The sequence below is a fragment of the Varanus komodoensis genome, unplaced genomic scaffold, assembly GCF_004798865.1.
Source record: "Varanus komodoensis strain SLA01 unplaced genomic scaffold, ASM479886v1 scaffold20_1, whole genome shotgun sequence".
Classification (NCBI taxonomy): Eukaryota; Metazoa; Chordata; class Lepidosauria; order Squamata; family Varanidae; genus Varanus; species Varanus komodoensis.
This window is the reverse complement of record NW_025335587.1, coordinates 17913584-17927106: the sequence shown is the minus strand read 5'-3', so window position 1 is coordinate 17927106 and position 13523 is coordinate 17913584. Positions and strand designations below refer to the sequence as shown.

The 13523-nt window shown below is 50.0% G+C and overlaps 1 protein-coding gene across 3 annotated transcripts in view; it reads left to right on the top strand.

The window, feature by feature from the left end:
• Positions 1 to 5044, top strand: part of USP32 (ubiquitin specific peptidase 32) — an 83521-nt gene extending 78477 nt beyond the window's left edge. For all 3 annotated transcript variants that reach the window (XM_044429837.1, XM_044429836.1, XM_044429835.1), the window contains exons 32-34: positions 85 to 518; positions 1022 to 1114; positions 1725 to 5044. In XM_044429837.1, the coding sequence (XP_044285772.1) occupies positions 85 to 518; positions 1022 to 1114; positions 1725 to 1898 (701 nt within the window). In that variant the 3' untranslated portion in view covers positions 1899 to 5044. The remainder of the gene's footprint in view (positions 1 to 84; positions 519 to 1021; positions 1115 to 1724) is intronic.
• The last annotated feature ends 8479 nt before the right edge of the window (positions 5045 to 13523 follow it).

Genomic DNA, 13523 nt, shown 5'->3' with positions numbered 1-13523 from the left:
AATGGTGTTTTACTTCCAGGTTTTACTATGAGCGGTAGGTGGGGTTAGCTGCCCCGGCTGTTGATGCGCATTCTCTCTTTCCAGCGTCCCCTTCTCCTGGGAGGAAGTGTACTTCAGGCTGTTCGTCGGGTAGAAATGTCAGTCCAACCAGTAGCCCCAGGACTTTGGGAAGGAGCAAGGGGCGGCTCCGGCTCCCCCAGCTATGTAAAAACAAACTGTCAAGCAGCAAAGAGAACTTGGACATGAGCCGGGAGAACGGCAGCGACCCGGATCCAAAGCTCACTCCCGACCAAGGGGAGGCGGGGGGCCGGGGGCCTGCCTTGGGGAACAGCCAGGGTGAGCTCTTTGCTGCCCCAGAGGGAGAGGGGACTCTGGCCAACGGATATCTGTGCAAGCAGAACTCTCACAGCAATGGCAGCCTGGACGGTCACCTGGACGGACGCGAGGAGGAGGAGACGGTGGAAGACCAAAGGGGAAACATCTGCATTAACCCTATTTACAACCTTTATGCAATTTCGGTAGGTCTCGTGTGTGCTGACCGAGCTTGGGTGGGGGAGGTGTCTGGGCTGGGGCTTTTGAGGAAGGGTGGGAAGCGATGTCGGGGTCTCGGGGGCCCGCCCAAGGTGGAGACGGGTGAGAGAACAGGTGGGCTCAAGAGGTAAGCCAGGCGAGCAGGTGAATATCCTGTGCACTGACCCGGCTTCATCCAGACTGGGATCCAACTGGTGGATTCTGCGTTGCCCCTTTAGCCGAACAGTGCCTATCAGGTGCCAAACCCTGAAGGAAGCGTAGAAAGCTACCTTCTATGGGGCAGAAATTACAGCAAGTTCACAACAGTTTTTCACAGTCCGATCCCCAGGGGATGCTGGGAGTTGTACTCCAACACTTCCAGGGCACCTGCTTGGGGCAAGCAGGTGTATTGTATTCAATGGCAGGAGTTAAAGAAAGCCACGCGGCATTTCTGGCCTGGTGGTCACCTGGTTTCTGGGGCCGACCTTGATGAGCTGCCTTTTCCTTCCAGTGCCATTCAGGAATTATGGGAGGAGGCCATTACGTCACATATGCCAAAAACCCAAACGCCAAGTGGTACTGTTACAACGACAGCAGCTGCAAGGTAAACAGCTTCCCCCTTCCCCAGGAGAGCGGGGCTGTTGTGAGGCGCGCCAGCCAATACATCCGGTTTCTTGCTGCTCGATGCGCAGCTCGTGGGACGAACGAGCCCTTCTGCTTGTAATTTCCACGGTCCAAAGGACGGGAGCGTGGCAGGCTCAGAAGGGTGCGCTCCGGAGCCGTGCAGGTCCCCCCAGCTAGATATCAACACTTCCGAGGTGCCCTTTGGCTGGCAGAATCTTGGGAGATACTTGGGCTATGTGAGTTTCTGCAGCTACCCATCTAGAAACCAGTTTTTATTTTTGATACAAGGGGTGTTTCAAAAGCATGGTTTTATGTTCTGTATACTCTGTGCTAAGGCAGTAAAAGAAAACCTGTCCTTTTACTCTCAGCAGTTTTCCTTCCAGGCTGAGAGTATTTTCTGACCAGCCGTGTCTTGGGAAGGGGCACGGCACGCTGCTTGGCAGCCATTTTGTGAGAGTGCCGCTGATGGTCCGTCAGAATCCCACACGTGTCTGCCACTCCAGAGTTTGGGGGCTGCTTTGGCAGTGAGCCTGCAGTTAAAAGCCTGGGTTTTTTTGGGACAAATAGCAACTCTTCCTTCGCTCTTGCAGGAATTGCATACGGATGAAATCGACACCGACTCGGCCTACATCCTGTTCTACGAGCAGCAAGGGGTGGACTATGCACAATTTCTGCCAAAGGTTGAGGGCAAGAACATGGCGGACACAAGCAGCATGGACGAGGACTTTGAGTCGGATTACAAGAAGTACTGTGTCCTGCAGTAATTCGGGCGAGGCTTCACGGACCCACTCTCCGGAGAGGGGGAATTGCCGCAAAACGCATTTCTTGTTTGGCACAAAAAGGAGATGGCTTTTAGCTGAGTGGTTTTTATTTTTTTTTATTTTACTCTCGTGATCTGAAAGCACAAATCGAAGGAAGGAAGGAAGGAAGGAAGGAAGGAAGGAAGGAAGGAAGGAACCCCTAATTAAACAGCAGTTCGCGTTATGAGGTAGCATTGTTTTTGTTCAGACACCTTGGTACCTGCCCGGAAAGAAAACACCACCCACTGGCTGGATTTCTTTCTTTTGCGTTTGGCCTTTAAACTGGTTTGGTAGAAGCAAACTGGGACCAAATGAGTGTCAGTTGCAAATCATCCCAGTAACAGCTGTCCCAGAGAGTTCTAAAAATGGTTTCTTTTACAAATTTGCTCTTAGGCAAACGTGGGGAAGGAAATAAGCTTTTTGATGTGCTCGGTCAGTTTCAGACGACTCGGTAGTGTTGTCTGTAGACGACTTGAAATCGCTACCTCCTTTTTCCTTGTGTTTTATTCCATTTTAGCAGCAAGGCAAGGCAAGTGCAGAAGACGCAGCCTGTGCTCACAAAAATGCAGACATCGTGGTTGGGAAGTTTCCCTTTTGCCGTTTTGCAACCCCCCCCCCAGTCCGTGGTTTGTGGGGGGCAGTATCTGTAGGTGGAGGGAGCCATACGGCGCCCTCCTGTGAGCAAAATTGATTTCCTGGCTTCCAGGAAAGATCCGATCTGGGGGAGGCCCATAACGCTGGCGATCGTGATATGACAACTGCAACACTGGGAGGGAGGACCAGGCTGTCTGTGCGACGAGCTGCCCCCCCCCCCCCCCCCCCCAAAGCTTGCAGTGTGTCACCTTCTAATCCTAGGTGAGATAGCGCCCCGGTTTAGGGGCCGTGCCAGCATGATGCTTTGCTTCCGTTAAAGCTGAGGCGAAGCGTGGACTGGAGTGCTGAGGCTGCGCTCCACGTCCGATTTCCCTGCCCCCGTTTAGAGATTCTCCAGTCTCACGTCGGCACATGTCCTTCGAAAGCAAACGCTCCCCTCGCATTTGAACTTCCTTCCCCCGTCTTGACCCACGTTGCTTGGAGATCGTTGAAGCTGCACTTTAATTTTTTTTTAAAGGACAAGCATCGTTAATTTTAGTGTCGTGGTTACTTGGGGAACGGAGAGGGTATTGTTTTCATCCGCTTTGGTGTATCGGGAAAGACATTGTGGACTGGATGGGGCGTGAGACCTGCCAACACATCTGCCTTCCTGCCCCTCCTGCCCGCCCACTCCCCAAAAAGCAAACTGCTGTGCATCTCTTAGAACGGAGGCCTCGATCGTGCGACACAGAGAAAACAACCTCCCTCATGGGGCTCTCTCGCCGGCCACGTCGGTTTGTGGCCAGGGCTTGCCACACATCCGCCTTCTTGGACACCTGTTTGGAGCAGCAGGTGAAGAAGAGAGGGCACCAGAATTCCCGGGAAGACCTGTGAGATGGGTGCTTAAATTTCTACAGACGCCTGCCCAAAGGACCTTCCGTGCACATGAGCAACCCATTCCAAAGGAAGACCTCTAGGCCCTGAAATGGCCCATGCTCTCGTGAAACACCAGGTCTAAAGGAGGGTGTTGCGTGAGGTCGCCCATGAGCTTGTGACGGGGTCATGCAGCTCTGTCATTTGAAGTGTCCAGATGAACAGAAAATGATGAAGTGAAGCTTTATTCAGAAAACTGGAATGATGGTCTAATCCTCAGTGAACTGGCAAGGGCGAGTTTGGACCTGGACCATGTCCGAATGCAAGTGCAGACCGGAGGGGGCTTCCGTAATAGCAGGATTAAGAAAGACCGTCCCTTGGATATGAAAGCTAGCATGCCCAGGAGACGGTTAAGCAAAGACCCTTCGTGTCAAGGCAGCTGCTTCTGTGGTTAATATTAGAACATTTCCTTAGAGGACCTTGTTAAAGAAGAGCGCTCGATCCTCTGAGCCCCAGGTGACCCTCCGAGCCAGGCACAAGCTGAGTCCTCCTGAAAGGGAGTCGCGCCAAAATCGCATTATTTATTTTACCAGTCTTCGGGGTGTCTCCTCACTCCCTTCCAAAGCAAGAACAGCTCGCTTCTCCAGGGAGGTTCTGCTCTCCAGCCCCCATGTTTGCATGAGCATCATGGTTTACTCTTTACTGCAACTTTTAAAAAAGCCCCATGAAGCTTTTTAGGTTCCGTGAAAGGTTGCTAGCCAATGTTCGTCCACACACGCGCTCAGGAGAAATGTTTAGCGGACTTGTGCAGGCATTGGCGGGCGTGGGAGATCGCGCTGTTTCCTAACCCTTCTGTCCCAAGTCTTTGCCTCGGCCGGTTTGCACAGCACTTCCCGGCAGGTCTGCGTTCTCCCGCCCTGCTCTCGCCATCTGATTCGGCCCTCCTCCAGGCACCAGCCATCGCCCCCTTCGATCGGCTGTCGTGCCGCAGCCACGCTGTTCCCACCATGGTCTAAGCTTTGCAAAGCGGTGAGCTTATTGGGGCCCTTGGTACAAACCTTGCGACCTGTGAAGTCACTTTAGCGGAAGCACCACTAAGGGCACGGGCAGGGGTGCGGCCTCCTATAACACTTTGCTCCCAAGGCACTCTCCTTACAGCATCAGGTTGGAGAAAACCAGCCCTTTCAAAACAGAAGTGGTTTTTCTTGATTCAGGATCTTTGCCTCGCTATCCCCTTGCAAGCTCTCCCTTTCCCAGCTTCGGCTTCCTTTTCCTTTGAAAGGGGTTGATTTTACTTTTGTTCGTTGGTTTCAGCAGGTAAGCATGATCTACTAATGTCATTTTAATCTGTCATGCTTTGTTACATTGGTTGTAATTATTATTTTTTAAAGGAAACAAATTAAATTAATTCCTAAACCTAGTGGGAATTTTATTAAGTTAACTCTTAACCACATCCACTTTGTAAATTATTGTAAAAAGAAAAAAACTATTGACAATGCACTGAATTTAGAAAGACCATGTAAATACGTACTTTGTAAATAATAATAAAAAGTATTAATGTATTGGGATATGACCTGTATAAAAAAGTCCAAGTAACTGTATATGGAGTGAACCTGTTTATCTGTAACTATATTATTCAGACAAATTAAATACTGTGGATGCAAGTCCGGTGTGTTAGCCAATTCCTCCCCGGACAGCACTTAAAAATAATGTTTCTTCTCTGATTCAGCACCTACAGAGGCATGTTGGGCGGCGGCGAGAGGAATCATAGTCAAATCCATAGGAGAGCGGGCACCAGGTTGGAGAAGCATGCTCCTAAAAAGTGAGCGAGTTGTTTCTGCTGTTACGTTTGATAGGAAATGGTGACAGCAGCTGTTGTGGCTCCTTCGGAACAGCAGCCGTTGCGGCTCCATAGTGCTGAGCCATCAAGTGAGTTGCGTGAAGGGACTGGTGTTGCCGGACAAGATGCCAGCCAGCCAGTCAGCCTTACCCTTCCCTGAGAGACTCCATTCCGTTCATCTGTTCCCCTGCACCCACCCGCTTTCCATTTCAGCTCTGTGCCCAGTTGCAGGGCTGCATTCGAGCGACGGATCTGGCCCGCTCCTGAACCGTTCCTCAGGGAAAAGACGGCGCTGAGGCAGGCGGTAGCAAGGCCTGTTGGTGGCAGCATTGAATTGTGAAGTTCCTCTGACGTTTCTGCCACATGGTGCATCCCGCCTGCCTTTTTTTCCACAGGGCCGTCGCAAATGAGATGCACGAGAAGATCAAATGGCTCCTTCCCAATTTTTTCTTTCGAATAATACAAAAGTAGCTTTCACGGGTTTATGGCACACGGTTGCACAGATGCCTGATTTGCAGTGTGTGATGGAAGGAGGGCTCGTTCCATGTGGTATATGCACCTGTCACAAACACAGCTGTCTTGTGTGTCCAATCTTTGAAGCATTCTGCCTCCGGATTGTGGCTTTTTCCTGCTAATTTCTTGGGTTTAGCATTGCACTCTTCCTCCCTTGATTTAAAAGCACGGTGGGCGCCTCATTGCCCCGCCATCAAAATTTTTTCAGCCAAAGGTTTGCTGGGGACAAGATTGGGTCTGTCTGTCTGTCCTTCCTTCCTTTTTTTCTTTCCTTATCTGTAACTTCTCTTTCCCCGATGACAAAGATTTATGGCAGGAACATCATTTCAGATGTTTATGATGATGGATAAAGTTGTTGGACAAGGACCTGTTTTATTTTCCAACTGAGTTGGCCTGAAATAATGACTTTATAACCTCAACTTTGTCCCCTATAAAATATACCCCTCTTGGATGATTTTATCCCAAGTATTTGATCTGGGCAGATTCCTTTTCAAGATGAGCTCTGCTGCATCTTTCAGGTTATTAATGGGATTTCCCAACAGGGGACCTCCAAAGGTGTTACACTCCAACTCCCACCATCCCCTGCCTGGGGATTATGGGAGTTGTAGCCCAAAACCTCTGACCAAGATTAATCAGCTCTCACACTTCGGATAGCAGCTATTGTGTAATGCACACTTGCCTTCTTCAGCCCACCGCCTTCCAGGTGCGCTGGACTATATGTTCCATCATTCCCAGCTAGCAGGCAGCACCTTTGCTGCTCCCCTCGTAACATCATTTCTTCACAACAAGCCTGCGAGGTTGGTTGTTCGTGCATCATCCGATAGCTTGCATTATTTCAGGAATCCCCTGTGATAATTCTGGGGGGCAGAATGGCAATACCGCAGTGGGCACTCACAAAATGGCTGCCGTGGTAGCACAACTATTTCAAAAAATGGTCTCTCAGAAGGTGTCTGTGGAGATGCCTGGCATGTAGGTAGGTAGGTAGCGATCGTTCGTTCGGCTCTTGGTGCCTCCGATGCACAGGGGATTCCTGAAACAATGTATAATAGTAAGGCTGGGTTCAATGCACAGCAAAGCGACAGTGGCTTGTTCAGGCTGCGGCCTACACCAGGCCCATGGCGTGACAGCCTCCATTTTGAAAATGGTGGCCGCGCAAGGGAGGCAGCCTCTCTTCCCATGGGGAAGCGGGTTCAAGGCCTAGGGGTGTGGTGTTCTTCCCAACACACCTGGTGGGGAGTCATAAAATATGTGAAGCTATAAAATACGCTTTTTAATATATGAAGCCAAACGAGGGGAGCTGTGAGAGGAGTCGTGAATTCGAATGCTCCACTCAGCCTCGAAGGCCCCTCCATGGCCTTTGGGCACGCGGCTCAGGAGCGGTTTAGGTGGCTTTGGGGGGCACACAAGCTCACGTGGGCCAAACAAGCCACGGCCTGTCGGGGGGCTTATAACCCCAACATAAGCCGCTTGGGCCAGCCCACACCAGGCTGGCACGAGCCCGCAGCGGTTTCCAAGCCACGGTGGCCTTGGCACGTGCCTCGTGCCAGGCGGGTCCCCCTCAGCCACCCTTGCAGGGTTGTTCAGTGAAAATGGCAACCTCGGCACTGCTCGCTCGGCCAGGTGAGCTACACCTGCTCAGGTGGTATCTCGGCCCGCGAGGGCCCCCGAGGGCTTCGAAGGGGGCCGAGTCCTGCCTCAGTTTTGGCGCTGGAGGAAAGACATGGAAAAGAAGTCCTAAATGGCGCAGAGAAACCTCGTGGGGCCGGAGAAGTTGGACCAAGTCGTGGGAGTCTTAGGTGAGTGACCCGACCTGTCTGGTAGAGGCAGAACGGATGCTGCGGCCACCTTGCAAGGGTTGCATTGCATCCTGTGGACGCCTTTGGTTTCATGTACTTATTAATTATATTTCTATCCCACATTTTCCTTTCAAGGGGCCTTACAGAATTCCCCTCCCCATCTCCATCTTACCCTCAACAACAGCCCTGTGAGGTAGGCACCATAGGGAGTCATTGTGCCCTTCTCAGTTTTCCTTCATCCTGCCCTCCTTGAAAGGAGCCAGGGTGGTAGGCCAGGTAGGTTTCCCGCTGCTTGCTTCATCCTCCCAACAGCCCTGTGAAATGAGAGAGGTTTTGGCACGCTAGTCCCTGGTGAGGAAAATAAGTTCAGCTCCTAAATGGGTTGAGTTTGAAGAAACATGTCCCTGGGAACCTTTGAGGTTGTATGTTCTCTCTGGAAATTGCAACTCCACCCAAGCATTTTTGATACGCCCCGAATTGTCAGCTTTCCTCTAAAAATTATTTTCTCCTCCCTTTGCTTACAGAGATTTTGGTGGTAGAGAAAGGCACAAAAATGCTAAAATGAGAGCCACTATGTTGTGGACTTTAAATAAAAATTATCCCTGGAAAAGCTTCCCAAATCTGCCCCCCTCCAGATTTCTCAGACCACACTGCCCATCAGCCCAGCTGACTGGAGTGATGGGGGTTGGAGTCCACTGAAGGCATCCCCACACCCACAGGCCTGGCACCCTAGGAAAGAGGGCCCTAAATATTTCCTTGCATTTGTCTCATGCTGCCGGCACCCCATGAGTGGTGACAGTTACAGCCACTTTTTTGGCCCCTACGTGTTTTGGGGTATTTGGGAAGCTGCCATGGACAGCCCTGCAAAAAGCCTACAAAATTGATGAATGCTTGTCTTATCTGAAGACTTTTGTCCGTGTCTTATTTAGCAAAGCATTTGTTTTGTACATATTGGACAATGCAATGTCTCTTTAATAGGGCATTATCTACTTTGGTGAATTGTTGGTGTTAATTGTTGTTAATTGCAAGGCAGCTAATGGATCTTTAAACATTTTAGCAAGGTCCAGCAGTTGCTTCTTTTGGGAAGGAGACGGTTACACCAAGAAGTTGTTACACCAAATTTTGTTCTGGCACAGCCTTTATTATTCACTAGTGCGCTTTTAAAGTATCGACCTGTTTCATAGATATGAACCAATGGGAGGGGGAAATGCATTATTTGCATATTTGGACCATTAAGAGATTGATATTGCAAACTGGATAGATAACCCCCCACTTTCTAAAGTGCATTGGATTAAGGACCTTAAAACACTTCTGATATGTTTTAAGGTCCTTAATCCAGTGTGAGCGGAGCCGGCTGGTGCCAGAGGTCAGACTAGATGGCCCGGGAGGCCCCTTTTGACTTGCTGTGTTTCTCTGATATCTGAACGAGCGTCAGGTAGCAAGCAAATGGATATCTGGGCTACTTCGGTTGAAGCTTTTGTATCGTTGCTTGAAATACAAGTCCATGTTTGTGTAATAAAAAAAACAGCAAGCGTTTTGAAGATTTTAGAATGGTCCAACTAGTTTTGGGTGCTCACAGGCATCGTGATGTTGGTAAGCCTTAAGTTAAAGCATTACAGGCATTACATTACATTACATGGAAAGCTGCAGGAAGGAAAGAAAATCTCATTCCTTTTACTGCAGTTCTTATCATGAAGAGTTAGGTCCTGTCCATTACTGTCAAACTTAGCGTGTGTTTCTCCAAAGCAATTATGTGAAGCACGATAGTCAAAGATAGTCAAATTTCAAGCCAAGTCGTAATGGTAACCTATCCTCTGCTCAAGAAGCATCTTCACTCTCTGTTTTCATTGTAAGCCACCCAGAGCCCTTCAGGCTATGCGGCAGCATATAAGTATTATAATACATAAATGTTCATGAACCCACCCACCAATACCATCAACCAAGGAATCAGAAAGAAGGCAAACTCTTATCAACTCACATGTTCAAAAGCGTCACAAGGCGATTGTGTGTGGGAGAGAGAGAGAGTGGACAGGAAAGGTCTGAGAAAACAAGATGTGATTTTTTTGTTCATCTATTTTATTAATTATAGTTATATCCCGCCTTCATCGTGCACAGACCCCAAGGCAGCTTACCCCCAGCCTCTTCGACTTTATTTTATTCTCACAACAACCCTGTGAGGTAGGTTAGACTGAGGTCCCTAACTGGCCCAAAGTGAGTTTCATGGCTGAGCAGGGACTCAAACCTCAGGCTCCCCGATGCACCAGCCTAAGCACATGGCTGCTGGCGTTTTTTTGGCAGGTTAGGGAATTTGGGGAGCTGCAGGACTTCCTTTCTCAAAACATGCACAGGATCATGTCCTTAAATGCCGTATGCCTGTTGCAACATCCATGCCTGCATTCTGTACCTCTTTGGGTACTCGGGAGTGAGATAGCATAACGTAACATTTTGAAATATGCTGCCCATAAAGCTTTGAAACATCTACAATAAACCTGTAGTCATTAAACCTTGGGCAGATTTTATATCCCACTATTAAAGGAAATGTTCTTTCATGTCTTGCTCTTTGGGGTTGAGTTGCAGCCTGTAGTGGGAGAAACATTTCCATTTGCCCTGAAAACTGAAGTCAAGGCCTCGTTGGGCAGGTAGATCTGTATCAAACGCAGAAAGGGTTTGTGGTGTAGCATCTGAGGTCGCAACTATGGGTAAATGGACCCGTGTGGAGGTTTGTGGTTCGGGACAGACGGCCCTTGGCACAACAGGCGTTGAGTCCAACTTGCTGGAAGGCCATTCCTGTGTGTGTGTGACAGGCTATCTTTCCTCCTTGGGTTTGGAAGCATGCATTCACGGTTGTACCATTTTTCACAAAATTGGCTGCACGGAGAGATGTCGGAATCCTTTTGTTTCGACTTGTATATGAATGTGGAAGTTCTTCAGGGGAAACGCCCACAGGGGATGAGGCCAACCTAAACTCCGAAGGCCCAAATTGGCGCCATTTGAATGGCCGAGAAGAGGAAGTTTATTTCTGATAAAATAAACAGCAAACCTGTATCCTTAAGGCCGAGTCTAAACATACTTTCTGCAGAGAAGCTCGTGCATGTTTGTCGCCTTGTGGGGAGAAAGGCACGGGTCCAGCGTCACCAGCGGGGGCCTCTGCTGGGCACGGGCCAGTCCTCTTGGGTTGCACGTTGTTGGTCCGCCTGTCCTGAGGAAGCCCCCATTTCGAGGGGATTGGGTCCCTTCAGGAGGCGTATTCAGATGGGAATTGCGAGGGGCCCTTCTGGCTGTTCTTAACCTGCGCAGTCGTTCCACAACTTCTGCAAGACCACTCCCTTGTCTTCCGACGTTCACGGACTGAACGCCAGCGCTTACATAGCCAAAATGTCAGCAGCTGCATGCATCAATAGGTTCGGGGGCATTCCAGGGGTTGCAGAAGTGCACCCAGAACCTGGAGAAACTGCCTCACAAGGGGCACGTGCAGAAGTCACAGGTGAATGCCGGGTTAAAAATACTTTTACAAGGAGTAGGAGAAAGGTTGCGGAGGAACCGGAGAGTCAGTATGACGGAGCAGTTTGAATGTCAGACCGGGAAGTGGGAGATGCGAGTTCAAGGCCTCGCTCGGAGGCCTTCAGGTGCTCGGAGAATCGGCAGCAGTCGGTTCTGATCTTGCAGAGCTGCTCTTGGGCGTTCCTGTGGCGCTCACTTTCGGCACCTACCGCCCTTCTCTGCCTTCCACTTCACGTTCTGTGGGTAAGCGGGAGCCTGCCGTGCTTCAAAGCAAAGTGCCACCCGCTGGGTGAGCTCACGGGAAGCTGCCCTGGCACTTCCACCACCACACCACCACACATTTATTTATATCCTGCCTTTTTCCTGCAAAGGGCTCAAGGCAACTTACATCTCCTCCTCCATCTTATCCCCACAACAACAACCCTGTGAGGTAGGTTGGGCTGAGAGTCTGCGACCGGCCCAAAGTCACCTAGTTGGCTCCATGGCTGAGCGGGGACTCGAACCCAGGTTGTCTGAATCCCAGTCCCATGCTCTTAACCACTACACCACACTGGCTCTCCGACCCGCAGGCCACTGGGGTCATCGGCAGGGCCGGGGACCCCGACCGGTTCCACGTCAGCTACGCAGTTTTGCAGGAGTGCCTGCAAAATAGCGCAGCCTCCCTTCATCCGCGCGCTTGCTATGCATCACCAGTTAACGGGCCGAGGAAGGGGCATCTGAACGATAAACGGCTTCTTGAAGTGCCATCGCGGGAGCTCGTATCCACACCGCATTTCCCAGCAACACATGGTGCATTTATTTAAACAGTTACATGCCACCTATTTCACCATGGCATCTCTAGGCAGCTAACAACAGATAATTAAAACACTTTCTAAAACAATGGCATAAATTAATATAAAACCGGATGAAATGACATGAATAACAGGAAACGTGGAGAGGTTTTATCCTAAGTGCTTTTCCAAAGGAGAGGGAAACAACAGAAGCCGTTTTAATTGTTTCTTCCACGGTCACTTTGGTTTAAATGATTGGGCCTGGAGAGAACCCTGTAATTGGAGTGCCCAGCAACAGCGTCTGGGGGGCAGTGGAGCAACCGAATGTCGCGGTTTCTTGCGGGCCGGACGCTCATCTGCAGGCCATCTGGACGCGCCCCTTCCCTGGCCAGGCAGCCGGGTCCCAGAGGCCCAGCTCTGGCCAGACTGAGTCTAGCACCAAACTGGTCCTTGCTGGGGAGAGGCAGCTAATAACCTTCATCGCACACAGTTTCCCATGTCATCCAAATCTGGTGAGGGGTGTGTGTAGTGGGGTAGCTCTTAGACCACCCCAGAAATCAGAGTTTGAGTTCCCCTCCTACCCCGGTGCACACCGGGTTCGGATGACGCAGGGAAGCCATGTGGTGTGAGCATCATTAGACAAATCACAGAGCGGACAACCAGTGTGTGGGGAAACGAAGCAGCCGTCGTGGCTGTTTCTTCCTCGCGGTCGTCTGAACCCGCTCAAAGCCCTTTAAGAGGATGCTTTAGAAAGGAGAGCCGGCCTTGCACAGCGGCTGCCGTGCTGGACGAGGACTCGGGAGATCGAGTGGCCGCTCGGCCATGAAGTCACTGGGCGACTCTGGGGCCATCACGGACTCTCAGCCTGACCCACCTCGCAGGGTGGTTGTTGTCCAGTTATAATGGAAAGGAGAAACCTGTAAGCTGCCTTGTGATTCATGGTACCTTGCACTGCTGTGAGGATGCGGGAAAAAAGCACAGAGATTGGCACTGGGTCATCCACTGGCTTTTTGTACTTCCCCGATCCTGAGACCTGGTTCTGGGCTCAAAAAACCTGAACAATTTAAAGGTGTGTGTTTTGTGCAAATATTCTATTGAAATGCAAACTTCTCAAATGTTTGTCAGGCTAAAAAAAATTGTCAGTGGCAAGGGTACGGGGGAGGGGGCAAGGGAGATAGGGTTTCTTGTTTAGCATCTCTTTAGACTTGTCACAGGCTTGTTTGGCAAAATAAAATAAAATCAAATAGTGGATGCCTGAAGTGTGAACAGGAGTGTGAAGCAAGTAATTCAGTCTACCCCATTCTGTTGCAATCTTTTATTTCTTTGATTCTTCAGCCCAAACCAAATGTCCTTAAATAATATAAAAATACAGATATAATGTTTGTGTATTCACCTTGAGTATAGAAATATATTTCTTATCTTCTTTCTCTCTCTCGCAATTTTTGGCATTTCTTTGAAGCTTTTGGCTATTCCTTTCAGTGCAAGTAAGGGGAAAACAAGTTGGCCTGCTTTGCTTTTAAAGCTGTAGAGAAGCCTCAGCCAGTGCCTTAGCTTTAAAGATCATTGCATACAGAATTGTCCCATCGCATCGGCAACCATGAGCCCCCCAAATATCCATTTTCCTGGTGTACTACTCAGAGCCCTAATTTTGAATCGCGACGGGCCACTGATGACCGCCAAGCATCTCACGGCATTGCTGTGAGGTCACCTTGAGCTTATTTGC